General features: G+C 44.9%; 1 protein-coding gene across 1 annotated transcript; it reads right to left on the bottom strand.

Annotated features, from left to right (window-relative positions):
• Window positions 1-13,307: 13,307 nt before the first annotated feature.
• On the bottom strand, window positions 13,308-25,841 carry CCNB2 (cyclin B2). The gene is made up of 9 exons (XM_040342780.1): window positions 25,706-25,841; window positions 21,710-21,835; window positions 21,519-21,629; window positions 21,173-21,343; window positions 19,365-19,523; window positions 18,882-19,118; window positions 17,397-17,537; window positions 14,885-14,995; window positions 13,308-13,580 (listed from the first exon to the last, which is right to left on the bottom strand). Exons 1-9 carry the CDS (start codon window positions 25,724-25,726, stop codon window positions 13,473-13,475), a joined length of 1,185 nt encoding a protein of 394 aa, XP_040198714.1. The 5' UTR covers window positions 25,727-25,841; the 3' UTR covers window positions 13,308-13,472.
• Between the last annotated feature and the right edge of the window lie 533 nt (window positions 25,842-26,374).

The raw sequence follows: 26,374 nt of genomic DNA, 5'->3' as shown, positions 1-26,374 counted from the left end.
GCGAACTGAAAACTCATGGGGCCCCCGGGCAATAGGAGATTATGGGGCCCCCAGGCAATATATTATGGGGCCACACACACAGTATACACATACACACACTGAAAAGGTACTGGAGAGGCGGGGCAGCTATAATCTTAGGATTTTTTTTAAAAACACAGATTTTTACATACGGTCACTGGTTTTACTGAGGCTGGCAACCCTGATGGGGTCCTCGGGCAGTGCCCAAATGGTCAATCCACCCCTGCTCTTTGGTCTTGGCCATGGTGGAGAGATTGGAATCTGATTTCTTCTGTGGTCTTTTATACAAGTAAAAAGCTGAGATTAGAAGCACTCCCTTTGAGAGAGTGATCCTAATGTCAGCTCGTTACCTGTATAGAAGGCACCTGGGAGCCAGAAATGTTGATTGATGGGGGATCAAATACTTATTTCACTCCTTAAAATGCAAATCAATGTATTACTTTTTTGAAAAGGATCAAATACCCTTTTCCCTCACTTGTATATATTAGTGCATTATACATTGTCATTCACAACAATGTAATAATGTTTATAGATTTATAATTTTTTTCCAAGCAAAGAATTAGTAGTGTAAACATATCATAAATAAGTAGCAGTGAGATGCAGACATATGGGTTCTACAGGTCTATGTACATTACAGTGATGTAGAACAGCTAAGCTTCATATTGTTGAGGGCGTGGCCAAGCACGGCATGCATTGAGACATGTTTTCGCTAGCTCCGGCCTAATCCTGTTGATAGCACTGCAATTCTTCCTCGCTCGGCTCGGGGACACTCGCCATCGGCTGCCGCTGTCTCTGCTCCCTCTTGCTGGGGATATTGCTGATCCGCCATGTCCAGGACAGGGCCCTCGTCCACTGCCCAATGCCCCTGGCCAAGATGGTGGCCTCCTGCACTGCTCGGCAAAGGAGGCCGCCCAGCTCATTCTGGTGGGGATGGCCTAGAGGATAATCTGGGAAACCTGGATGCTTTCCCCCTGCTGCTCTGATTTCCCAGCCATCTCACATGTGAGCACACAGCACCATGCTTCCAATATTGTGGCGGCTGCGCATCAGGCCCAGAAATGACCCTGAACCTACCCTTAGGAATATTTTGGCTACTGTCACCACATGTAACTCATCCATTGCTGATATAACTGGGGAAGTGAAATGCATGAAGATGGGGATTTCACTAGTGAGGCAGGACATGCAGAAGCTGGGAGAGCAAACCTCTGCCTTGGAGGGACATCTCAGTACGCTAGAGGATGACTGAATATATCTAACATTCTTTTGCAGAGGTTGCCAATCTGTGGCTTATGATTGGAGGATATGGAAAACTGCCATTGCAGGAATAATGTGCAAGCGGTTGGTATCCCCTAGAGAGAAGAGGGCAAGAACCCTGTGGCATTCATAGAGATACCTTTGATCGGGATGCATTTTCAACTATGTTTGCTGTATAAATCGCTCATAGAGTTCCTGCAAGACCACCACCACAGGGAGCTCCACCACATTCCTTCTTATTTTGTCTCCTTAAACAAAGACAGGAATGCTATCTTGTCCAAAGATAGGACAACAGAAATTCTCAAGGTGGATAATGCCCAAATCCCCCTGTTTCCTGATTTTCTCAGCAGATGTGCAAAGGGAAAAAATATCTGTATATCAAGAAAAGATTGCACGCCCTTAATGTTCAATACTTTATGCTGTATCCTACAAAGCTAAAAATCATTGCTAATGGCTCCTAGGGTTGCCACCTGTACGGGAATGGCCCAGTCTGGTTTTTGACACTCCTGCCCGGGTTTCCTCCTAAAACCCAGGCACAGCAGAACACCTCCAGTTCACGCCAAACCCCCTGCATGTCTTTAAAGCAGAGATACTAATAAATGCTGCCGGCTGCGGCTTCACTGCTGAGTGCTCTCTCCCTCGCACCCCAAAAGGGCATTGAGTACCGAGGTGGCTGTATGCAGGAGGCACTTGTCAAGTCCATGCTTGTAATGTCACACATCCTCTGCTACCTTGAGGGCTGATTCCCCAGAGTGTGCAGGAGCAGAGATACCGATGGAATTTTCCATGCTATTGACTTCGCTGGAGGATTTCGGAGGAAGAACGAAGATGTGCTGCTGATGGGAGGAGGGGGATGGGGGCTCTGTCTTGTGAAGTGTCCTGCTTGGAGCTGTCGAACTTTCCACCCACGGGACCAGTGACTAATAACTGGGAGCATCACTGCTGGGAGCATCGCTCCTCCACTGAACTTAGGCTCATGTATCATGCACAGCTTAAGACCCCTTTCACACTGGATGCGTTTTTCAGGTGCTTTAGCACTAAAAATAGCACCTGAAAAAAAGCCTGAGCGACAATCCCAGTGTGAAAGCCAGAGTGCTTTCACACTGGGGTGCTGCGATGGCAAGGCATCAAAAAAAGTCCTACAAGCAGCTTCTTTGCAGCACTTTAAGAGCAGTGAATACACCGCTCGATCCTAAAGCACCCCTGCCCATTGAAATCAATGGGCAGTGCCGCCGAACCACCGGCAAAGTGCCCCGCTAGCGGCCGAAAAGGGCTGCAAAAAGAACGGTAAAGCTCCGCTAAAATAGCAGTGTTTTACCGCCGATGCCCAGGGCAGATCAGTGTGAAAGTACTCTAACTATCCTCAGCCAATGCCTTACAGGAGGACTCCCCTGTCCCCCCCCATACTACACCAGGAGACCTCCCCCCACCAAACATTACACACTACATATACACCATATTGCACATTACACACGCCTGCACAATCTACACCATAATGTACATTACACATGCCTGCACTATATACACCATATTGCACATTACACACGCCTGCACTATATACACCATATTGCACATTACACGCGCCTGCACTATCTACACCATATTGTACATTACACACGCCTGCACTATATACACCATATTGCACAATACACGCGCCTGCACTATATACACTATATTGTACATTACACACGCCTGCACTATATTGCACATTACACACTCCTGCATTATATACACCATATTGCACATTACACGCGCATGCACTATATTGCACATTACACCCGCCTGCACTATCTACACCATATTGTACATTACACACGCCTGCACTATATACACCATATTGCACATTACCCGTGCCTGCACTATATTGCACATTACCCGCGCCTGCACTATATTGCACATTACACGTGCCTGCACTATATTGCACATTACACACGCCTGCATTATATACACCATATTGCACATTACACGCACATGCACTATATTGCACATTACACAATCTACACCATATTGTACATTACGCACGCCTGCACTATATACACCATATTGCACAATACACACGCCTGCACTATATGCAATTGGCTACACCCACTGTTCACCACTGCATGTTCTGCATTACTACTCCCCTAGGGCACACAGATGTGTCCCAGGTATTTTACATTCTGATAGTGTATGTTACAAAAAAATGCCAAGCCCCGCTAAAGCGTTCAGGTTTGGTTTGAAGAAAAGGTGGCAACCCTTCCTCACACTTCTTTGATAATCCTACAATAGCAATGAACTGGCTCGACACAGAAGAGCGGAACCTGGCACAGCACCCACCATAACTATAGTGAGATGTTTATTTTTCCCTCATGGGTGCTTTTTGATTTAAGCTATACGGTGGGGATGATTATGACCGTTCTATTTTTTCCCCTATTACTGCTAACCTGATTTGTTCTGTTGTTACTACAGGTATACTGGTCCGTGCGGTTTACAGAACTTTTTCAAGACCTGCAAGAAGTATGCCCTCAGGGCTACATTTGTGCCTCCATGACATTGTCCTGCATGCACCCTATTCCCATTATGTTAAGGGGTATGTTTTGTTTTGCTGGGTCCTGTTGGCCTGGAACTGCATATCCTGTTGCATTCCTTTTTTCCTTCTCTTTACAGATGAAATTGGACTTTATTTATCCATTACCGACTGTTCTTCAACACACCGCTAGATGGCGCTCCATCCCTATTTTTGTCCTGTGAGAGGCATATTACACTTCAGTATAAGTAATGTGCAGTTCTTATGTCTGACTTTAGCCAACCAGGGTACTATTTTGCACAACAGGTCTTTTGACCATCTTTTCTTTATTTGTAAGCAATATGTCAGATAACCCTACTAAGGGTTTGTTTCTCCGCTCATGGGATGTGAGGGGTCTGAGAGACAAGATTAAGCGTGGCGCGATCTTTCAATATTTTCTAGATTGAAATTGATTTGTCTTCAGGAGACGCATCTGCAACAAAACTCTGTCCATCTGCTGCGCTCACATAAATTCCCTGTTCAATTTCACTCTACATACTCCTTTTTCTAGAGGCTTGAGTGTGTTGATATCTAATAACATCTCCTTTTGTATGCTTAAAGCAGCAGACTGACGAAGATGGTGGATTTGTCTTTTTGTTATGTAAGCTTAATGGTTTCTTATGTATTATGTCCCCCAGTCTTTCTCTTAAGACCCCCCTAAGAAATTGGCACAATTCTTGGCATTAAACCCCAGTGTCCCTGTCCTAGCCATGGGCGATTTTAATAATGTTATCAATCCACAGTTGGATAGATTGTCCGTCACTCGGCAGCCTACGGCCTCTAATTGCAAAACTACCTTTGCCTCCTTGGTTTCTTTTTGAGTTTTTTTCCAATAAGCAAAGTTTTTATTAAAGGGTCACTAAAGGATATTTTTTTTTTTTTTAGCTAAATAGCTTCCTTTACCTTATTGCAGTCCTGGTTTCATGTCCTCATTGTTCGTTTTTACTCTGATGTTGCTGTAATTCTCTGTTCTGGACACTTCCTGGTTGTCTGTTTCCTGATCACCACAGTACTGGGAGCTTCTAGTTTAGTTTTCCAAACTATCACTGCTCTATGGCTCTGTCCAGCACAGAGGCATTAACCGCTTAACGACCGCCGCATGTACATATACGTCGACAAAATGGTACAGGCAGGCAGAATGACGTGCCCGCACGTCGCTGCCTTTCCGCGGGTCAGGGAGCGATCCGGGACGAGGGCGCGGCTATTCGTTTCTAGCCGCCCCTTCGCAATCGCTCCCCGGAACTGAAGAACGGGGAGAGCCGTATATAAACATGGCTTCCCCGTGCTTCACTGTGGCGGCTGCATCGATCGTGTCATCCCTTTTATAGGGAGACACGATCGATGACGTCAGACCTATAGCCACACCCCCCTACAGTTGTAAACACACACTAGGTGAAGCACAACTCCTTCAGCGCCCCCTGTGGTTAACACCCAAACTGCAACTGTCATTTTCACAATAAACAATGCAATTTAAATGCATTTTTTGCTGTGAAAATGACAATGGTCCCAAAAATGTGTCAAAATTGTCCAAAGTGTCCGCCATAATGTCGCAGTCACGAAAAAAAATCGCTGATCGCCGGCATTAGTAGTAAAAAAAAAAAAAAACTAATAAAACTATCCCCTATTTTGTAAACGCTATACATTTTGCGCAAACCAACCGATAAACGCTTATTGCGATTTTTTTTTTACCAAAAATAGGTAGAAGAATACCTATCGGCCTAAACTGAGGAAAAAAAATGTTTTATATGTTTTTGGGGGATATTTTTTATAGTAAAAAATATTGATTTTTTTTCAAAATTGACGCTCTATTTTTGTTTATAGCGCAAGAAATAAAAACGGCAGAGGTGATCAAATACCACCAAAAGAAAGCTCTATTTGTGGGAAAAAAAGGACGTCAATTTTGTTTGAGAGCCACGTCGCACGACCGCGCAATTGTCTGTTAAAGCGACGCAGTGCCGAATCACAAAACCTGGCCTGGGCATTTAGCTGCCTAAAGGTCCGGGGCTTAAGTGGTTAAATTACATGCAAAAACTAAGCTAGCTGCAAAAACGAAAGTGAAACTAAAGGCACATTATGGCTAGGTTCACACTGCTGCGAATTCAAAGTCGCGGTAAAATCGCGATTTTACCGCGATTCCACGGTTGCGCCGCGATTTAAGAGACATCTGTGCAGGGTTTAATGTAAATCGCGGCCCAAAATTGCAAAAAGTAGTACAGGAACTACTTTTTGAAATCGGTGAAGCGCCGCAAATGCGGCTTCGCACCGATTAGGACGGTGCCATTGCCGACAATTGCCGGCAAATGCCGCCGATTTGAGATGCGATTTGACATGTGTGAACCAGGGCTTTATGATTGATTTTTATCTATTTTTAATCGTTTTTAAAAGGAATCAGTTAACTTGTATGTCTCTATACCCTGTAAACAGTCATTTCAGGAAAAAAAAAATTCCTTTAGTGACCCTTTAAGCCAGGGATCCTCAAACTACGGCCCTCCAGCTGTTGCGGAACTACACTTCTCATGAGGCATTGTAAAACTCTGACATTCACAGACATGACTAGGCATGATGGGAATTGTAGTTCCTGAACACTCCTGCTTTAAGCAAAATTAGGCAACATATGAAGTGATGCAGCCGTTAACAAAATAGAGTCACATCAGGTCAGCTAGTTACATATGAACTCAGAACAAAAAAGTATAGCATGAAATTAACATATTCAACAACCGTTGCATTTATGCTTGAGCATTAGAAATCTTTGTTGACTATGATGAAGTTATAGTTCATCCAGGAAGCATCATAAAGATCAGAGGACTTCATTTGGAATATAAAGAAAAAATAAATTAAAAAAAAGACGCTATGAGATATAAATAATGAAAGAAAAAAATAAGTACACAAGTTAGGGTCAAGAATACCCCGTAGGGATGTCACAGGTACACTTACATTCCATGAATGGTGGGTCAAAAATAATAGATATAGGTTGAACAAACTCCTAATAGGTATAATCGTTGCTCAAAAATGTATTCACCCTGTTGTCAGACTATCAAACGCTACAGAATATTTGGACTGGAACCAGGCAGACCATGTTTTGTGGAACTTATCGGAAGTTTCATTTGCTATAGCGAGTGTTTCTTCCATTTCCAAAATGTGGTTTACTGTATGAGCCCATTCTCTTAGTGAGGGGGTTGTCGACAGTTTCCTGTATTTGGGGATCAAAGATATTGCAGCAATCAGAAGGTGTTTGGTCAGGGATTGTTTGCCTCCTTGCTTTCTGAGCTGGGCCTGCAGGATGTATGGCGGGAGAGACATATTTATATTGTGTTATTTTTGTGTCCCCTAGTGGTCGAAAAGTGCTGCTTAAACATCAGTAAAGTGCCGCTAAAACTAGCGGTGCAACGGACCCGCCCCCAGTGTGAAATGCATCTAAATGCAAAAACCATAAAATAGAACTTTTACAGTATATTGGGAGACAGTGCATCCTGATTACCCGGACAATGGAGAAATGGGACAATGAGGTGAGTGAGTGCTTCTAAAAAAAAACGACAACAGTTGCCACCATGTCAGGAAAATAAATCTAAAATAGAATAACTGAGTTGGAAAAAGGATCACCCCCCTTACGTCAGTATTTTGTTGGACCACATTTTGCTTTAATTACAACCTTCAGTCTGTTGGGATATGTCTCTGCTAACTTTGCTCATCGTGGGCCAGCTTCTCAAAGAATCGGCGTTGGCGTAGTGTAAGCCATTTACACCACGCCACCGCAACTTACTGGAGCAAGTGTCGTATTCTCCAAGCACTTGCTCCGTAATTTGCGGCGGCGTGTAAATGTCCCGGCGTATGGCCACGTAATTCAAAGGGGGCGGCTTGTATTCAAATTAAGCTCGCCCCCGCGCCGATCGAACTGCGCATGCGCCGGGCGGAAAAATAGCCCAGCGCGCATGCTCCAGCTCACGACGGAAAACGTCAATGACGCTGACGTGAGCGTCATTGGCGTAAAGTCGTATTCGCGGACAACTTAGTAAAACGACGTAACCAACAGAAAAAGACGACGCTGACCCGACGTCATACTTAACATGGCATACGGCGGACTGGCGTAAGGTTACCCCTCATATAGCAGGGGTAACCTTATGCTTACGGAAACGACGCGGCACAAATTCGTTCGGGAATCGGCGTATCAGGCTCATTTGCATAGTCAAATGAGAACTGAACGTAAATGCCACCTAGCGGCCAGCGTCGAATTACATCTAAGATCCGACGGTGTAAGTGACTTACACCTGTCGGATCTACGCGAAAATGATTCTAGGAATCATACGCATAGATACCTGGGGCCAAAAACAGAGATACGACGGTGTTTCCTGAGATACACCGTCGTAACTCTTCTGAGAATCTGGCCCCTAGACTTTGCAATATTTGCCCACTCTTCTTTGCAGAACTGCTCAAATTCAGTTAAATTTGACTGTGACCATTTATCGACTGCAGACAAAGCAATTCTGGGCCATGCAAGCAAGGCAATTCAGCTGTGTGGTAATTTTTGCTGTGTTTTGGGCATTGTCATCTTGGAAGGTAAATCGTCTTCCTATTGACAACTTTCTGGCAGAGGGCAGCAGATTTTCCTTAAGAATTTGATGGTATTTTAACCCATCCATTTTTTCCTTCTATCCCGACGAATGCTCCAATCCCTGCTGCAGAGAAACACTCACATAGGTGGATACTACCACCTCCATGCTTTACTGTAGGAATGGTGTCATTTGGATGGCAAGCTGTATTGGATTTCCGGCCAAATAATTTTAGTCTCATCTGACCACCTTAAAGATTCTGAGGCCACATGGAAAAAGGTGTTATGTCGGATGAGACTAAAAGTGACAATTCTTGGAAAAGAGCAGGGAACTTCGCTTTAAGAACAAGAAAGCTAAGCGAATGTACACAACTTTGCCTAAATGAAAAGCATCAATGAGCTCAGGCGTGTTCGGATCCTAATCCAACCCCCCCCAGGAAGCGGTCACCTATACGGGTCCAATCATCTAGAGCAGGGGGCCGCATCAGCATTATGGGCCGCATCAGCATTATGATTGTCCTCAAAAGGGCCGGTTGCATCTGTAAGATTAGATGTCCGGCGCATCCCCTCCCCTTACATTGGATGTCAAGAGCCACCCCACCATCAGAAGTTGGTGGTCCCACACCCCCATACCTTATGCTGCTTGACATCTGTGATCTAGAGCTAAAGCATTCCCTGCTCAAGCTTATTTTACATGTGTGGTTGCAGGGTGGGGATTGGCCAGAACAGTGACAACTTCCTTTTGTGCTTGGATTAGGAACTGAAAACATCCAGCTAATCAAGAACAGAAGGCAATAAACCAGACGTTTTAATGCACCATAGAGGTCTTGATGGTAAGGAGAGAGGGGTGCAGGTCTGAAGGTGTCTGATCTGAGGTCAGACATACTGGATCTCCACACAATCATGGAACTTCCATTTGTATTACAGGTATGTGCTCCCACTTCATGGCATAGATAACCATAATGATCTATTTTACATCATGTCCGGCGCCCACACTGTCCTCCCCCGCCATCTTTTGGGAAACACACAGGTCCAAGAAGACACCAGGGAGGAAGGGCAGCACGACTCGTGCATGCGCAGTAAAGGCGTGGGAAGTGAAGTCGGAGGATGGTGGCGGGGCAGCCGAGAGATTGATCGGCTTCCGACGTGACAGGCAAGTTTCCAGGGTGTTATCCAAAGTCTTGATAAACAGCCAAAGGCAACACTTTTTTTTCCCCCACATTCTGACAAAATATAGGGGGCATCTTTCTCCTAATGACACAAATAATTTTTTCCCTCACGGAATCTTTAACACATTTTCTATGGGATTGGTGGTACCTGGTGTTTTTCTCCCAACTACAAGCCATGGAGTTCGCTCCAAACCATTTGATGGAGGGGGATTATGGTGTGGGCTTGTTTTTCAGGGGTTGGGTGTTGCCCCTTGGTTCCAGTGAAGGTAATGCTTAAGGCGTTAGCATACCAAGACATTTGACAATTTCATTCTCTCAACTTTGTGGGAACAGGAAGGGGTAATTTCAAAGCCGACTACACAAACAAGGTTCATAAAGACATGGACGCGCAAGTTTGGGGTGGAGAAACTTGACTGGCCTGCACAGAGTTCTGACCTTAACCCGATATTTATCCCAAAGCTGTCCTCAGAGCAGAGACTGCGAGGCAGACCTTCACATTTTGTGAAGTTATGCAGTAATGTTGGCTGAGCTTTTGGAAGAATCCTAAACCTTGTGGACAGCCTTCCCAAAATAGTGGAAGCAGTTATAGCTGCATAGGGTGGGGGTCAACTCACTACAGAACCCTAGACTAAGGCTGGGATACCATTAAAGTACATGTAAAGGCAGGCGTCCCAATGATTGACAATAGTGTACTGATAGAAATCCCAGTGCCTTCCTCTGCAGCCACATTGAACTGGAGAAAAAAAAAAAAAGCCATGATAGCGAGTATGCCTGCTGCATGTCACAGCAGGGAGAAACCATTAGCTTATCTGGGATACCAACACAAGTTAGCCAGATGTGCAATTGTTTTCAAAGGTACTAGACCTACCTCCATTTATTCTATTAAGTACCCACCAATATTGCACTTATTGTCACTGTGGGGGTTATTTACAAAAGGCAAATCCACTTGGCACTACAAGTGCAGTTGCTGTAGATCCGAGGGGGACATGCAAGGAAAAACACATTTTAGCTTGCACATGATTGGATATATATTTAAAAAAAAAAATAAATAAATCAGCAGCGCTTCCTCTCATTTACAGCAACTGCAAAGTGCATTTGTCTTTTGTAAATAACCCCCCTTATGCCCTTGTTGCCAGATTTGTCTGTCTCAGGTGGAGAGATTAATTCATGGAACTCTGAACTATAGCATAAGCAGACTGGTATAATCATGGATTACACTACAAGGGTGGAATGTAAACAGGGCCTATAATCTATTGTTCCATACAGGCATTTCTCTTTATTCATCCAACCTCAGAAATATCTACTCTCCACATTAAGGCGTTTGTTCTCTGAAGTCATAAGCTTTTGGACCGGGGACCATGTGCCCCCCTGTATCAACTCCGTTTTTAACATGTGCACCAAACAAAAACACACCCCTTTCACTAGTTACCAACCACCCTGTAGCACTCACTGCTACAGGGTGGCTAAACCCTACAGGATCATGCACTTCCAGGTATTAGGTGCTGTAATGCTACGCTGGTGATCATTCTGTAATGAAAGCAGATTGCCCTTCCGTCAGTAAGGAATGGCATTGATCCTGCAAACCTGGGACTGGGATCTATGACTTCCTCTAGTCAAAGCACCTCCCTCAAAGAAGGGAAACACCAGCTAGATACAGTTAACCTTTTGATTGCACACAAGATTAAAAAAAAAAAAAAAAAAAAAACATTCCCAGCCAGTGATCTGTACGACGGTGTATATTTTACTGTGTCACTGGTGCCTAAGAAAGTGGTTGCTACTAGAACTCCCCCCCCCCCCCCCCAAATCTATTCCATGGTTTGTAGGTGTGTTTTTTTGTGCAAAAGTTATCCCATCATGATTTCTACAAATATGTAGCAGAATACAAATTGGGCCAAAATTTAGGCAGCATGTTTGATTTTTTGCTGATAGACTCCAGCCTCTTTTTTATAAGAAGTCTGGTTTATAGTAGTAAATACTGTAATAGAGAAGAATTCAGCGCTGGAATAATAAACAAAAACAAATTGCAAGACAGCACTAAGGATCAATTCAAAATCAAAAGTCCCAAAGTCATATAGTGTAAAAAATAGTGCAGCGCAAATAAAATCATAAACAATTAAATAATGATTAAATATCAAAGAAAGTCCATAAAGTGCACAAGTGAAAAAATCCAAATGGTGCTCCAATGTAAAGTGACTGAGTGCAGTAAGTCAGAAAATCTGTGCTCCACAGGTAAAGAATCCTCCACCAATGTAAATAGATAGATGGCCTCTCACCTCAGCCATTCGACCATGGCTAGGTCACATAGCATATTACACCTCCCAGGTACAAGCAAAACACCTTGAATCCCAATAGGCAGGCAGCTACCATCAACACAGCTCAGCCAATTTCCAGATCAGCAGGAGGGTATATGTAAATGAGAGAGGGGACAGACTAGTGCTCTCTGTATAGTAAACTAAGTATTTATTAAAAACAACAGGTAACAAACTCGCAATTAGTGGCACTCAAAGCCGAGTGTGAAGCATGAATACATGTATCAGAGCTCCAGGCTTCCGAATCCACGATCCGTTCACAGGGCAGCGTGTGAGGCGGCGAGCGTGGGTGACGTCACGTGACTCCCCCTTCGTACGTTACGTCCCAGTAGGCGGGACTTCATCAGCATAGGGTGGGGAGATCAACGTGTGCGTCCCGCAGTATGTTATATAGTGTGCTGTTGCCTCGGCAACCTAGCACAACAGGTCTTTGTTGTGCTAGGTTGCTGAGGCAACGGCACACTATATAACATACTGCGGGACGCACACGTTGATCTCCCCACCCTATGCTGATGAAGTCCCGCGACGTCACCCGCGCTCGCCGCCTCACACGCTGCCCTGTGAACGGATCGTGGATTCGGAAGCCTGGAGCTCTGATACATGTATTCATGCTTCACACTCGGCTTTGAGTGCCACTAATTGTGAGTTTGTTACCTGTTTTTAATAAATACTTAGTTTACTATACAGAGAGCACTAGTCTGTCCCCTCTCTCATTTACATATACCCTCCTGCTGATCTGGTAATTGGCTGAGCTGTGTTGATGGTAGCTGCCTGCCTATTGGGATTCAAGGTGTTTTGCTTGTACCTGGGAGGTGTAATATGCTATGTGACCTAGCCATGGTCGAATGGCTGAGGTGAGAGGCCATCTATCTATTTACATTGGTGGAGGATTCTTTACCTGTGGAGCACAGATTTTCTGACTTACTGCACTCAGTCACTTTACATTGGAGCACCATTTGGATTTTTTCACTTGTGCACTTTATGGACTTTGATATTTAATCATTATTTAATTGTTTATGATTTTATAGTAGTAAATACCAGAAGCAAGCCAGTAGGAGGTCGAATGTTCAGTGGCATTGGCCGGTTAAATAAAAACCAAACATACAGCAGTCTGTCTAAGACGGCCATTTGGCGCATGCTGAAAAACCAACAGCTGACTGGCTTCTGATCAGAGGTCTTAACCAATAAGTGCTGAGTGGAGTGTCGGGGGGGGGGGGGGGGGGGGAACTGTTTCTCTGCAAGACCACACTAGCTCAGCATGGGGAGATGGTTAGTACAGTGGCTCCAACTGGAGCCATCAGTTTACACACTTGTGTACTAGCCTTAAGTCAACATTAGGTCTGGTTTTATTTCCTTGATAACTTCTCTCCCTCCCCCCGGAACAAAATGGAGGGGTGAGTAAGAGCAAATTAAGGTTTACCTTAAAACATAAACCTGACAAATTAAAAAGGCAGCCAACTTTCTTAAAAAAAACAGGGTAAATTTTATTTTGTATTCAGGAATCCCAGCAGTCCCGTGTTGCACAAGAACCTTAAAATTTTTAAAACTATTTACAAAGTCAGCAGCATTCATGCCTGGATTGGCAGTTTCATAAAAAGTGCAAAAGTGTTAGCAGACGTGTTCATGACCGTTCACTGGGAAGTTAGACTTGCAGCCAGTTCTGTAATAACTGAAGACATCAGCTGGGGATGTGTACTGATTTTCATCAGCTTGCTGCTGGCGTACTTATTCCTCACAGCCTGAAGAGGAAAAAAAAAAAAAGTTAGTACATCAATACCACAGAGTCAAATATAAGGCAAACTGTTTTGGCTAGAGTAGAAGCTTTAGGACTTCACAGGTGATGGGGCACTTGATAGATCAACACAGTGGTTGTATGGGTCAGTGGGGGGGGGGGGGGGACACTTATGGGCAATTGTCTGTTTTTGGCTTTTAGGTGAAAGTCCAGAATGTGTGACAAACTTGAGTACCAACTGAAAAGCCACAGTGCCGAGTGTGGGTAGTCTGGTCAGGGATGATCCAGTGACTGCAAGTCACAAGATCCTTGTAACGGAACCCCAAATGGGACAGGGGTTAAATCTGTTCGATATTCCACCCAAGACAGCTTAGCGACACTCCACAATCAGGCAAACGAACACGACCGATAAGAATTCCCCCCAGAAACTAGACACACAGCTCGGCTTGAGGTTCAAAACAGGGAATGAATCTTTATTATCTGCACATGGTAATACATCCCTCTTCAAAATACATCCCTCCCACCCTTGGGAAACAGGGTGGGTTAGATTGTCCAATGACAATGGTGATACCGGTCAGGTGTGTTCAAACTTCTCCTTCAGTAAACAGTCTTAGCAGGGGGGGTTGCTTGATTTCCCCCCCCCCCCCCTTTCCTCACAGCAAAACACTTGAACATCCCATAATAGGTATGCAGACTGTCTACCAAGCTCCAATCCACATAGCAGACTTAATTACCACAATAGACAATGGAATGTAATCACACCCCACCCCTTTCATCACAGCAAGCTGACGTATACATCAGCCAACACACAATATATACAATATCTGACCGCATTAAATGTGACTAGCACAGACCATAGTGGGGTTCTCATTCACCCTGTGCCCCTAAAGTGACTCCCGTTACAATCCTTATCTCCATTAAGGATGAGATTGCATCCACTTTCCAATCTTTTAAGAGATTGATAGGATGCAGGGTCTCTACGTCCCTTGCCAGGGCAGCCAGCATGCCCTCTGTCAGAACCTAGTCAGGATAGGCAGAGGGAGCCAGGTCGCTCACCTTCTTGAGGCAGACTCCGATTGAGAGGGAGAGGATTCCAGGTAGTTGCTGGAAGAGGTGGAATTGGGGGGGGGGGGTGAACAATCTACAACACTTTGGAAATAAAGAGTTGTGTGCAGAAGATTGCAGGCACCCTTAACCAAAATAAATGATTTAAAGGGTAGTTTCACAATATAGTAGTCACCCACAAGAAAGTCTGCATTTAAACACTTAGAAATCATGAAAAGTTGCTGGATCATCCTGCAAGTCACTTACCACGTGCTTTGTCCGATTCTGGTTGACTTTGGTTACATTTTTAGCGATATGCTTAATGATTGGAGTCAGATCTTCCTCTGTGTAGCCCGTGTAGTGGTGCTGTGTGGACCCCTGGCAAATCCACAAAAGCCATTAGTATCCAATACACAAAACAGACATCACCAATACAAAAGCCTATGGCCTGGAACTGTACTACATTACATGTACATCTGTACCCAAATAGTCCAGATCCATGTTCTGCGCTCTGCTGAAAAACAGTTATTGCCCTGTGGTTTCTGTTTGCAAGACCTCCTGCATCCTCAGCCAGCGGTCTGGGCACTTCCCACGAGTAGTTCTGATAGTGAACAGGCAGGAAATAGAAGTGGAGGGGGGTCTCACAACCCCTGATCTGTGCCACCCATGGAGGTGTCCTCTTCTCCCTTCTGCAGAGTGGGATTGCCATCAGAATGCATCCAGATAACAGCAGGGATCTTGGGCTGTGATCAGTATGTCACATTATACCTGACACAGCCGAGATCCCTGCTGTGTCATCCGGATGAGTTCTGATAATGATCCTGTTCTGCACTGGTGGTCACTGATTGCTGTAATTCAGTATTAGAAATATTCATCCTGCTGCAGCCCTTTCTAACAGTGGAGTACAGCGTGTATAATACATCATTATGGGATGTCTACAGTTCAGTAATGATTACATAAAGCAGAAGGATTTTTTGTATTATAAGGCTGTAAACACATACTGCGAGTTACTGAATAGTATTGCTGGAGAATGAGGGGTGCAATGTGTTGAAGTGAGCAAGTTCACATTTACAGGCCTGGAGCACCTCCCATGCCAATCTCAATGAGTCATGGGAAATGTGGTTCAATTATGGGAGAGAAGAGGATATAATGCAATTACAGTAACAGCTCCTCCCTGGCAGAATACATGATGCATTATATGAATTAGAAAGCCGACTTCCTGAAAAAAAGGAATTTCACAAATGTAAAATCCGTTTAATGTTCTTGGAGGGGGGAGTTTGAAAACCCTGGAGTTCTGCTTTAATGCAGCAGCATCAGGCAATCAGTATTTCACATATACCTGACACTACCAAGTTTAACAGATGCATTTTCTGCTAAACCATTTTAACCACTTGCCGACCAGCCGTCACTATACTGCAGCAGGTTGGCAAAAATCACCATTGGTGCAGGTTGGCACCTTTAAGGGCAATAGAAGGGCGTGCGCATGTAAACATAAATCCCTGTTCTGACAAGAGGCAGATTCTAGTGATTGGCAACTGTGATCCGTCTCCTCCAGTCAATCCTATGGTTAGAAAAATGTAACCCCTCGTGTCAAGCCCCGCCAGTGACATGTATACAGTAATCAGTGCATTTTATAGCACTGTCAAGGGTTCCTCTATATCTGCATATAACATGCAATTGTCTCCCTGAAAGTTGGGGGCAAAGCAGGGGTGCGTGTTATACGCCGACAGCGTACCTCACCTACGTCATAGTCCTGCCATTGGACCAGTGTTCTGCCTATCAGTAGCTGATCCAATGGCGGACTTATGTAGGAGAGGAGATGATGGCTTGGTGTAGTACACTGCCGGCATATAACACTGCTTTGCCCCCAATTTTCAGGGAGAGAGAAAAAAAAAAAAAAAAAAAAGCGTATGTTAGAAGGGGATGACGGCTTGGCGATTTCCTGATTCAGGGCGAGGCTGCAAATTAAGGCATTAATCAGGCTGCAGATGGACACTGACCCTTAATTTGCATCAAAGTTGTTCATTTTAAAAATGTTTTTCCCCCCCCCGAAACTTCCCCTCTTAAGGGGTTGTAAGGGTAATTTTTTCCCCCCTAAATAGCAGTCCTCCTTCACTTACCTCATCCTTCGATTTTGCTTTTAAATGTCCTTATTTCTTCTGAGAAATCCTCACTTCCTGTTCTGTCTAACTACACACAGTAATGCAAGGCTTTCTCCCTGGTGTGGAGAAAGCCTCTTGGAGGGGACGCCCACTAACACACAGCTACTTTATCAGCAAAGTAGATAGCCTCTTGAAGGGGTCAGGATGCTTTCTCCACACCAGGGATAAAGTGCTGCATTACTGTGTGTAGTTACAGACAGAAGAACAGGAACTAAGGATTTCTCAGTAGTAAGGACATTTAAAAGCAAAAATCGAATGATGTAGGAGGTAATCGGAGGCAAGTGGAGGACTGCACCAAGGTAAAAGGAAGCCATTTTGGGAAAACTTTTCACAACCACTTTAAAGTTAAAGTGCATGTTACACCTATTGCGATTTTACCAAAAATATGACTATATAGGCCTAAAGACTTCACAGATCTAGCAAAACATAGAAACAAAGCAACATTTTTAAAAACAACGAAAAAACCTGCAGAGGTAAACACCAACAAAAGAAAATCATTTGTTGAGGAAAACATTAATTTTGTTTGGGTACAGTGTCAGTCTGTAAGTGGTTAAAAAGCCAGTCATGCATCTCCCTCCAGCTATAGGCAATGCCAGCTATTTGATTCTGTTTCTTACCCAGATGCCAACTCCAAGGACCTTTTGCGCCAAGCAGAGTGCAGCAGCGGCAATCTCAGAAGGATGAAAATGGACCATTTCATAGTCAACAAGGGTAAGCTCCATTAGGTACTTTGCTAGTGTGTGCTGCTCTGCATCAGCCTGCATAAATAAAAAATAAAATTAGATGCAATTACCACCAACTTTTAAATCTACAAGACACCAAATTCAAGCTGTTCCCACTGCAAGTATGGACAAAAAGTTGGGATCTGGGCAGGCAGAACATTTTTTTGCAGCATCAACTACATGCGTCATCCCATTTTAATTCAAAATGTATTCAAAATGGGCAATGCTAGATCCTGTCTTTAGAGCACATTTACAATTTAGATTACAGATTTGCCCCCAACTTGGCCTGGTAAAATGCCCCAGAATGGAGCATTGTTTTGGATAGAAAGTTGAGCCCGTTGTCAGGTTTTACTGTATCCAGGGCACAAAGTTGTGCTTTCCAGATCATCTATGATCCCATTGGACAAGGATACTGAAGGTTGGGATATCTGCAATATATGTAGACACATCACAACTCAAGAGCCCAATGCATGAAGGTCACATTCTAGACTAGCAGCAACTGTCTAGTTGGGTCTGGCCTCCAAAGTTAATGCTGAGAAGCCCTGATCTGGATAGCAGATATGTGGACCAACTCCGTGATTTATTAAAAGTGGTTGTAAAAACACCCCACCCCCCACACACACACGCAATTCTACCCTCTTACAGAAAGATATGTACAGTATCTTTTTGAATTCCTTAATATCTTGAACCAAGCACTACAGTGGGACTTCCTGTCCCACTTATTCCCCCTGCCCAGGGACCGCCTTGGTGACCTCCCTTTAGGCGATCGACAGGAACAGTTCCCAGGAGATCACCTGTCCCATTCATGAGCACAGTGTGACATGTGCAGCAAGTGCCCGGCCGTGAAGCCGAAAGCGGTCATTGTCAGGTGCCCACTATGAATGGAGGCACCAGCTGGAAGGGGGGGGGGGGAAAGAGCTCCAGGTGGCAGCATCGCTGGACTGGAGCAAGCAAGTGTCCATTTATTAAAAGTCAGCAGCTACACTTTGTAGCTGCTGACTTAACATTAAAAGGCTGGAACTCCCTTTAATGCATTAAGGTGAAAACTTGTAGTGCAGCAGCCCCCCCACCCCCTTTACTTACCTGAAATTGATTGTTCCAGCGATAGGGATGAGCAGCTGCTGTCTTGGGTTTCCATTGACTCCAACTGCCATCAAAGCCAGTGACATGGGAGCAGGGGGCTAGAGAGTGATTATTGGTCAATGTATTTCAGTGTTGGTTAGGCCTTCTACCCAAGTTCAGCCATCTCAACTGTCTCCAAGTAACAATATATTGTCATGTACTCAGCCCATTACTATAGTGCTGGGAAAGCATTCACATCTGGATTCTAGGTTACATTCCCTCATTAGCCATCCACTGGACTGCTTAAGGCAAACTTACACTGCATGCCTTTGATGCACGTCGAAGGAAGTGAAGGGGAAGTGGTCGTCCCAAGTCAAATTTGAGCTCACGAAGGATAATCATCTCCATTTCTCTAATCTGGGATGTTGTGTAGGCATTGTCTGTGATATAAGCAAAGTCTGCAACTTCTGGACTATACATCTCTTCATATTTTGAAGCCAACAAGAGTGAAGTCACACCAACCAGCTGAAGTTTGCCACGTGAGATAGGCTGAACCTAGAATAAAAAAAGTTATTTGAAAAAGGAAGCTTGTAACGTGTATGGAGGCTGCCATTGCAGACCTGAGAGCACCGCAGTGATCTCTGGCTTGGGACAATCAAAATTAAGAAAACTTGCAGAATGCTTTTTAAAACAAAAAGTATTGAAGCCACTATAGTTAAATGCCAGCGATGTCGGACTGCACATTTCTTGTGGGTCAAGCCAAGGTACCCCGTTCCCAATTTAAGGCCACTAGCAACTTACTTGAAGAAATCGATCCATGATGGCAATGCCCATGTATAGCGTTTCCTGAAGAAACTGGAACCTGGAGTTAACCTGGATCAGCCAGTCAACCAGGATGGCCCTCATGCGTTCATTAATCTCCATTCCATCCAGATATCTTTGTTTTATGGACTGCTGGACCTGTGGTAAATAGTGATATTTTACACTGCTGCAAAAGATAGCATGCCACCTCATCCCGAGATGGTTAGACAAAGAACTGTCAGAGCAACAAAGTCTGCATTTGCACAGTGTTATACTGAATATAATCCAATTCTTGACATTAGAAGCCATCCTAAACCAAAAATCAAGCTCTTGAATATCCCATAAAACCAGTTAACATCCAGTGCCATCTAAACTGGCAAAGGACTGCTTCCCAAGGCTAGCCATACATGTGCCCTTGTTTAGCCCCATGAACCGATTTGAGATTTCCCCATTCATGCTAGACATGGTGAATTGAGAAATCTGAACTTCTGGCTAATGCATTTCACAGCTGTCTGAATACACCAAAAAGGCAACTTCATTGGAGAATGCAGTCACTGTCCAGCCAACATCTTCAGGTTAACCCACCAGAAGACTTTACCTCCTTCATGCGCAGAGCATATTCTTTACTATTCTGCACTATAACTGGCAATGGTGTTGTCATACAATGTACAAAAAAAATTCCCTTTCCCACAAAGCTTTGGTGGCATTCAATAACCCAGTTCATTTTTGATATAGAAATGAAACTGAACACGTTTTCTACCCTTCTAAAAATCAATTTTAGGCCAAATTGTATTCTGCATGCCTCAGAAATTCTCCAATAAGTATATCAATTGGTTTGGGCAAAAGTTACAGCATCTATAAACTAAGGCGTATACACAAATTTACAAACGCTGTGACATTACTGCAATGGCAGTGATCAGTGACTTCTAGCAAGACTGATAGTTAGGCAATCTAGTGCATTAAAGTCAATAGTGACACCAATACAGTGATTAGTGCCAATACTGTACAATGACACTGGTTGGGAAGGGGTCAAGTGTATGCTTACTGTAAAGTGTGCTGCTTCTACCTGTCTGTTTCTCCCCGTTTCGCAGGAACAGCTAGATCGCTGTTCACAATACACAATTCTCATACTCTGGCCACAGCTGATTGCACCCCTTAAAGCCAGCAGATATCACCTAGCCTGCAGCTGCCATACAACAGTGGGTGACAAGTGGTTAATGTAAAGAATTACAGCCAAAGCTCATTTGGCTGTACTACCTGTGGATCACAGGAGTGCAGTTAATTCTTCACTCCTGTAACCAGTTTTCAGCCGACATCAGGCTGAAGTCAGATCTGGTCCAGGCTCAGGGAAGATCTTGAGCATATGGACAGGTTCTGCCCACATGACTGTACTGGTGCTCAGCAAGCCATTGAGGCCCAGTCAGTTGTTCTTACCCATCCACAGCCCAGCACTTCAGTGAGTGCTGGAGGGGCAAAGACAGCAGAAAGGGACAGTCACCAGCTTTCTGCTCAGGGAGAACAGGAATAAGCGGAGTTTGATTGCTTGGTTCTCAGCCTTAGAGTCTGTGGCGACAGGACGCAGTATACGCCAAGGAAAGTATAATTCTTAAACACCCAAATTTACTTGTCAAGTCAGGTGGTGCCAACCATGGCTCAAGCTTCATCCAAATCAGCACTAACTGGCCAAAAACACATGTTAAATCTGTCAGGACTACTTATAGACGGCCACGCCAATCACCTGTATGCATTTGATACAGATAAGCTGTGCCCCCAACTGCCTTAATGCAAAGGATTAGAAATATGTTTACCTCCCGCTCTCTCAAGTAGTTGTAGATATCCACAACATACTCGCTGCAGAGCTGTGGATTACCACCATCTTCAGCATCAATGTCCACCACATGGTTTAGGACCTCTGAGAAAGCTTGACACAGTTCCTCTTCTTCCTTCATTGACACATCCATAGGAACTGGAGACGCTTCCTTTATAAAAAGGAGCACATGTCAGAAATTAGTACACAAGATTACAATGACACCTGTAAAGCCCAATACACTTTGTAGGGAACGTTAAGGACTCAAGACATGACCAAGTTACATGAAACTCCCATTACCGAGTGTTATAGGCAGTAATCATGCGATAAGCTTTAGTCCAACTTACTTTTGCTTGTGAGGGGGCCTCAATCACCGTCACAGCTACAGCCTTTGGCTTCACACTCACATTTGATACTTTGGCAACAGGCCTTGTAGTCTTTGATGTGGCATTTGAGGTCTGTAAACAAGACACTAGTAATCAAGAGCCATTTACAACCATGTCACTTTAGATCTGATCCAATTTTGTGCATCGCGTACCTTGGCAGGCTGCTTTACAGCTCGCACTGTCACCTTGTTACCGATTTCTCCCAGAGCAGCTCTTCTACCGTTCAGCTGGGCCTTCGATCTCATCGCCCCAACAGCATTGTCAACTTCACGTGAAATCTGGAAAAGTTTGTAAGTTACATCAACATGGGAGCTAAAGAAATGAATGCAGGTTACTCTACTCACTGGGGGAGAACAGGATAGAAAAGGATTTGGGGTCCTTGCAAATCACACTGAGCAATAGCAATCAAGGCTAGCATTAATCAACCCATTAAAAAGAGGGCATTTACTCAAGAACACGAATGCCACCACTTTACAAAACTCTGGTTTTGGTCACATCTGGAGCATGCAGTCCAGTTTTGGTCTCCAAAAAAAGTCTGAAGGGCAAAACTAAGGGGGCTAGAGGACATCCAATATAAAATAAGGCCCCCCTTAGACAAAGAATCCCACCAACCGGATCTACCTGCTCAGGAGATCTCACTGCTGACCCAATGACCACTGTCATACAGTGTTGGACACAGACTGCTGTTCTCCAGGGCACTTGTATGGAAACAGACTCATCCGATCTGCTGGACAGGGAATGGATCCCCAGCTGTCTGTATTTAGCACCACTCCATAGAGCGGGGGGTCATCAACCCCCGGGCTGCAGCCAGGCCGCAAAAGCTACACTGATGTGCGGGGGCGGAGCGAGCAGAGAGACAACATCCCCCCACCATTGCCCACCCGCATCACTGCTGTTCTGTGCTCCCAGTGGGGCCGCTATACTGAGGCGAGCGGGCAGAGAGATGAGATCTCTCACCGCCCGCATCGCCGCTCTTCATCGCTCACAGCGGGGCTGCTATAAGGAGGCGAGGCAGGATGATCTCACTGCCCGAGGGCATCAGCATCACCGCGCCTCCACCAACACAGCACGGCAGATTACAAAAACACTGCTGGAGGTGAGGCAGGGGAGAAGAGAGATGAGATCATCTCACTAGTCACTACTCCAGGCTTGCCTCTGAACTAATGCGCACACCTGTGCTGCCACCACTGCAGTGACAATCTGGCACATTCTGTATTATGGCGAGTTGAACTATTTCATTGTATATAAATAATATGCTTCAATCATCCTGACACCATATCAATCATGGTGCTGAAATAATTTAATTGAAGCATCAACACCAGCCATTCCCCCCGATAAATTGCCCACGAAAAGCCGCATAAACTCCCCACGGGCCTTAGCACAATTTTCTTCAACAACGCCGGGCCCAAAAAGGTTGGGGACCACTGCCATAGAGAACAATGGGTGGAAAACAGACAGGTGGATCTGACCAATCTGCTGATGCGAGAGGAACCCAACACTATAAACTTATCCTACCTGGTGAGGCACAAGAGGGGATATAATACAATGATTAAATGACCATCATTGGGAGAAAGCCATTAAATCTTGGTCTCCAGAACACAATGACGTTTTAACCCTTTCAATGCCAGGCCCTGAGCTCCACTTTTAAAGTCAGCTGACCAGGCCATTTATTTTATGACTGGATGAACTAAAACTACCAAGAGCCTTTTCAGCCGTCAGCTTCTCAATGAACTTCCACAGTGCTGCAGTAGTAAAGCGGGGTTCCCATTACATTTTTTTTTTAAATCTTTTTCTCCCGTTTTATATGTTTATATAGTCTCCACTTACTATTTTAAAAAGTTCCGCCGAGTGGTTCAAAACGAACACTTTATATTCTTGTCTCCAGATCGTTCTCATTTTGCTTGTGGGCATTGTGAAGCCCACAAGCAATTACTTCCAGGAATACTGTAGATGACGGTGCCCGTCCCATTCTCGTGCGCCTGCAATAGCACTGCAGCGCCATCAAACACTTTGGTTGCCATCACAACGAGCGGCGGCGAAAGTGCACACCGTTGTGATAGCAACCCATAAACAAGCCCGGAGACACAGGGCAAGCACACAGCATCCTGGGAGCCGACATCAGGATCCTCAGTGAATTTTTTTTTTTTTTGGTCTTATCCACACTTTAAAAGCGAAATTGTATTTTTGATGGAACCTCCACTTTAAAGTCTTCCTAGGGCTGTGTCACAGCTCTGTTTTATGGATCCATAGAGGAGGGCTCAGGAGCAAGAAAGCACCTGAGCAAGTGGCTTGCTGTTGAGGGGCACCAGCTAAAGAGCAGCCAGGGGCACCAGCTGGTGACTAAAAAGGAAGATCAGGGCTGCTCTGTGCAAAACCACTACACAGCAGGGAACTATCTTTTAATGTCACTTAAATAACTTTATAACTGGAGGACGTGGAACCATAGATAATAAATAAATGCATGCACAGTGGGATTGATTTACTAAAACTGGAGTGCGATTTCTGGTGCAGCTCTGCATGGCAATCAGCTTCCAGAATTGGTCAAAGCTTAATGGAACAAGCTGATGTTGTACAAGGTAGCCAGCCAAGGTCAGCTTGTTCCATTAAAGGGGTTGTAAAGGTAAACAAAAAAATCCTCAATAGCTTCCTTTACCTTAGTGCAGTCCTCCTTCACTTACCTCATCCTTCCATTTCGTATTTAAATGTCCTTATTTCTTTTGAGAAATCCTCACTTCCTGTTCCGTCAGTAACTACACACCGCACTACAAGGCTTTCTCCCTGGTGTGGAGTGTCGTGCTCGCCCCCTCCCTTGGACTACAAGAGAGTCAGGATGCTCTCTACATTGCAGATAGAGAAAGGAGCTGTGTGTTAGTGGGCGTCCTGACTCTCCTGTAGTCCAAGGGAGAGGGCGAGCACGACACTCCACACCAGGGAGAAAGCCTTGCATTACTGTGTGTAGTTACAGACAGAACAGGAAGTGAGGATTTCTCAGAAGAAATTACATTTAAAAGCAAAATGGAAGGATGAGGTAAGTGAAGGAGGACTGCACTAAGGTAAAGGAAGCTATTTAGGGGGGGGGGGGGGGGGGGGGAACACACACACCTTTGACAAATTCTGGAAGCCGATTGGAGAGCTGCACCAAATTTAACTCCAGTTGTAGTAAATGGGCTCAAGCAATGTACTTATTGTGAATTCCTTAGTATTAGTGTGATTTCTAACCATGGATCCTACAAGGGTTGTGCGTCCAGATGTTTTTTTGCACACTCAGGTTTTACACACACACCTTTTGACAAAAATAAACCAACACCTTTCATTGATCTTAGGGCCATTCACACTAGAAAATACGCTTCACAAGCGCTTGAATGTGAATTTTCTATGTTTTTGGGATTGGCGCTCAACATAAAGGTCCAGTGCATTAGAAGAGTGGAGAGGAAAAAAAAAAAAAAAAAAAAAAAAAAAAAAAAAAAAAAGGGGGGGGGGGGGGGGGGGGGAACCGGCTTTTTTTATTGGCCTGATGCAATCTACACCCATGGGATCACTTTGATTTTGGTCAGTCTACACAGTTGTAAACATACCACTGCATTGAATGTAGGGTAACTACAACCAACCATTTTCCATGCCCCCCTCTAGGTAGGAACAGCCTCCCTCTCCTGCTTACCCACAAGATAGACTGATGGGTATAGAGCTGGGCACAGTGTGTAGAGCTGGGCACAGTGTGTAGAGCTGGGCACAGGACCACACAAACCTGCACAGCTCATTCCAGGAAGGGTTCAGGAGATCACATTACATACAAGGCAGCAGAAAACATACAATTACAGGGCATGTATGGATTTTGGGAGAATAAAACAATCATTAGGTCACTGGCTAAGCTTGGCAGCCCCTGATCAGCACCATCAGGCAAGGAAGGGTGACGATTGGTCTCTGTGCAGGAGCACTTACCTCCCCTTGCCCCACGCACTTACCTCCTTGCCCCTGTGCCCAGAGTTGGGCATCGCTCACATAGGTGGTGACCCCACACACACACACACACAAGGCCCATGCCCTGCAAACCCCAACAGCCTAGGCCGCACAGCGGTGACTAGATCTGCGAATAGGCCATAACCGCCTCTCCGGTCACCGAGCACACCACATGCACACACAGTACTTACAGCAGCCCGGCGGGTGGCCATATTTCCTTGGATAGAAGCGGCTTGTGTACACTGCTATCCGACCAAACACACCGCTCAGATCCGATCACTAGAAATCCTGCACCGTCTGCTGAGCCAACCCAACAAACAATTTAAATATCGCTCTCCGGCTGTCTATTGGTCCGCTCAGCAGCGAACGCTCGCTTCCCATTGGCTGAACGCACACGGCGTCCGGGGTTGCGCAGCTGCAGAAAACGGTCGTCCTCAATTCTCCGTAGGCTTTTGGTTCCGTGCTAGGCGGGTGAGGAGAATGTTCTATTCCGGGTGTACAGGTGTTTACACGCACGTTTTTAATGTATAGACTCGTTCAAAAGACTGCTAAATACGTGTCGAGAAATCAATTATCAAGAGGCATCATGGGAAATGGAGTTCGTTTTTATGGCTCCGCCCTTATTTTTCCTTTAGGAATCGGTCGTCGTAGCCGTGGTTGGACTACAATTCCCGGCATTCTCCTCTAGTACACAGGAACGTTAGAGTACTGGCAGGCCGCCATTTTGTCAAAGGCAGGCCACACGCAGTGTGTGTTTAGGCTTCCCGTATTGGTGGTGTTTCTTTGTTATCTAGCAATAAAGTTTGTGAAGATTAGCAGTTGGATAAACAGCCCCTGGTGTTATTTCTGTAGCTCACTTC

This window comes from Rana temporaria, chromosome 3 (assembly GCF_905171775.1).
Source record: "Rana temporaria chromosome 3, aRanTem1.1, whole genome shotgun sequence".
Classification (NCBI taxonomy): Eukaryota; Metazoa; Chordata; class Amphibia; order Anura; family Ranidae; genus Rana; species Rana temporaria.
This window is presented reverse-complemented; position numbering and strand designations above follow the sequence as displayed.

Coding starts and splice junctions, on each gene's coding strand:
- CCNB2 (XM_040342780.1), bottom strand. CDS start 25,726: ATGGCCACCCGCCGGGCTGCT. Junction 19,524..21,172: donor ACTACTTGAGAGAGCGGGAG/GTAAACATATTT, acceptor TATTTACCACAG/GTCCAGCAGTCCATAAAACA. Junction 14,996..17,396: donor TCCTTGGAGTTGGCATCTGG/GTAAGAAACAGA, acceptor TGGATTTGCCAG/GGGTCCACACAGCACCACTA.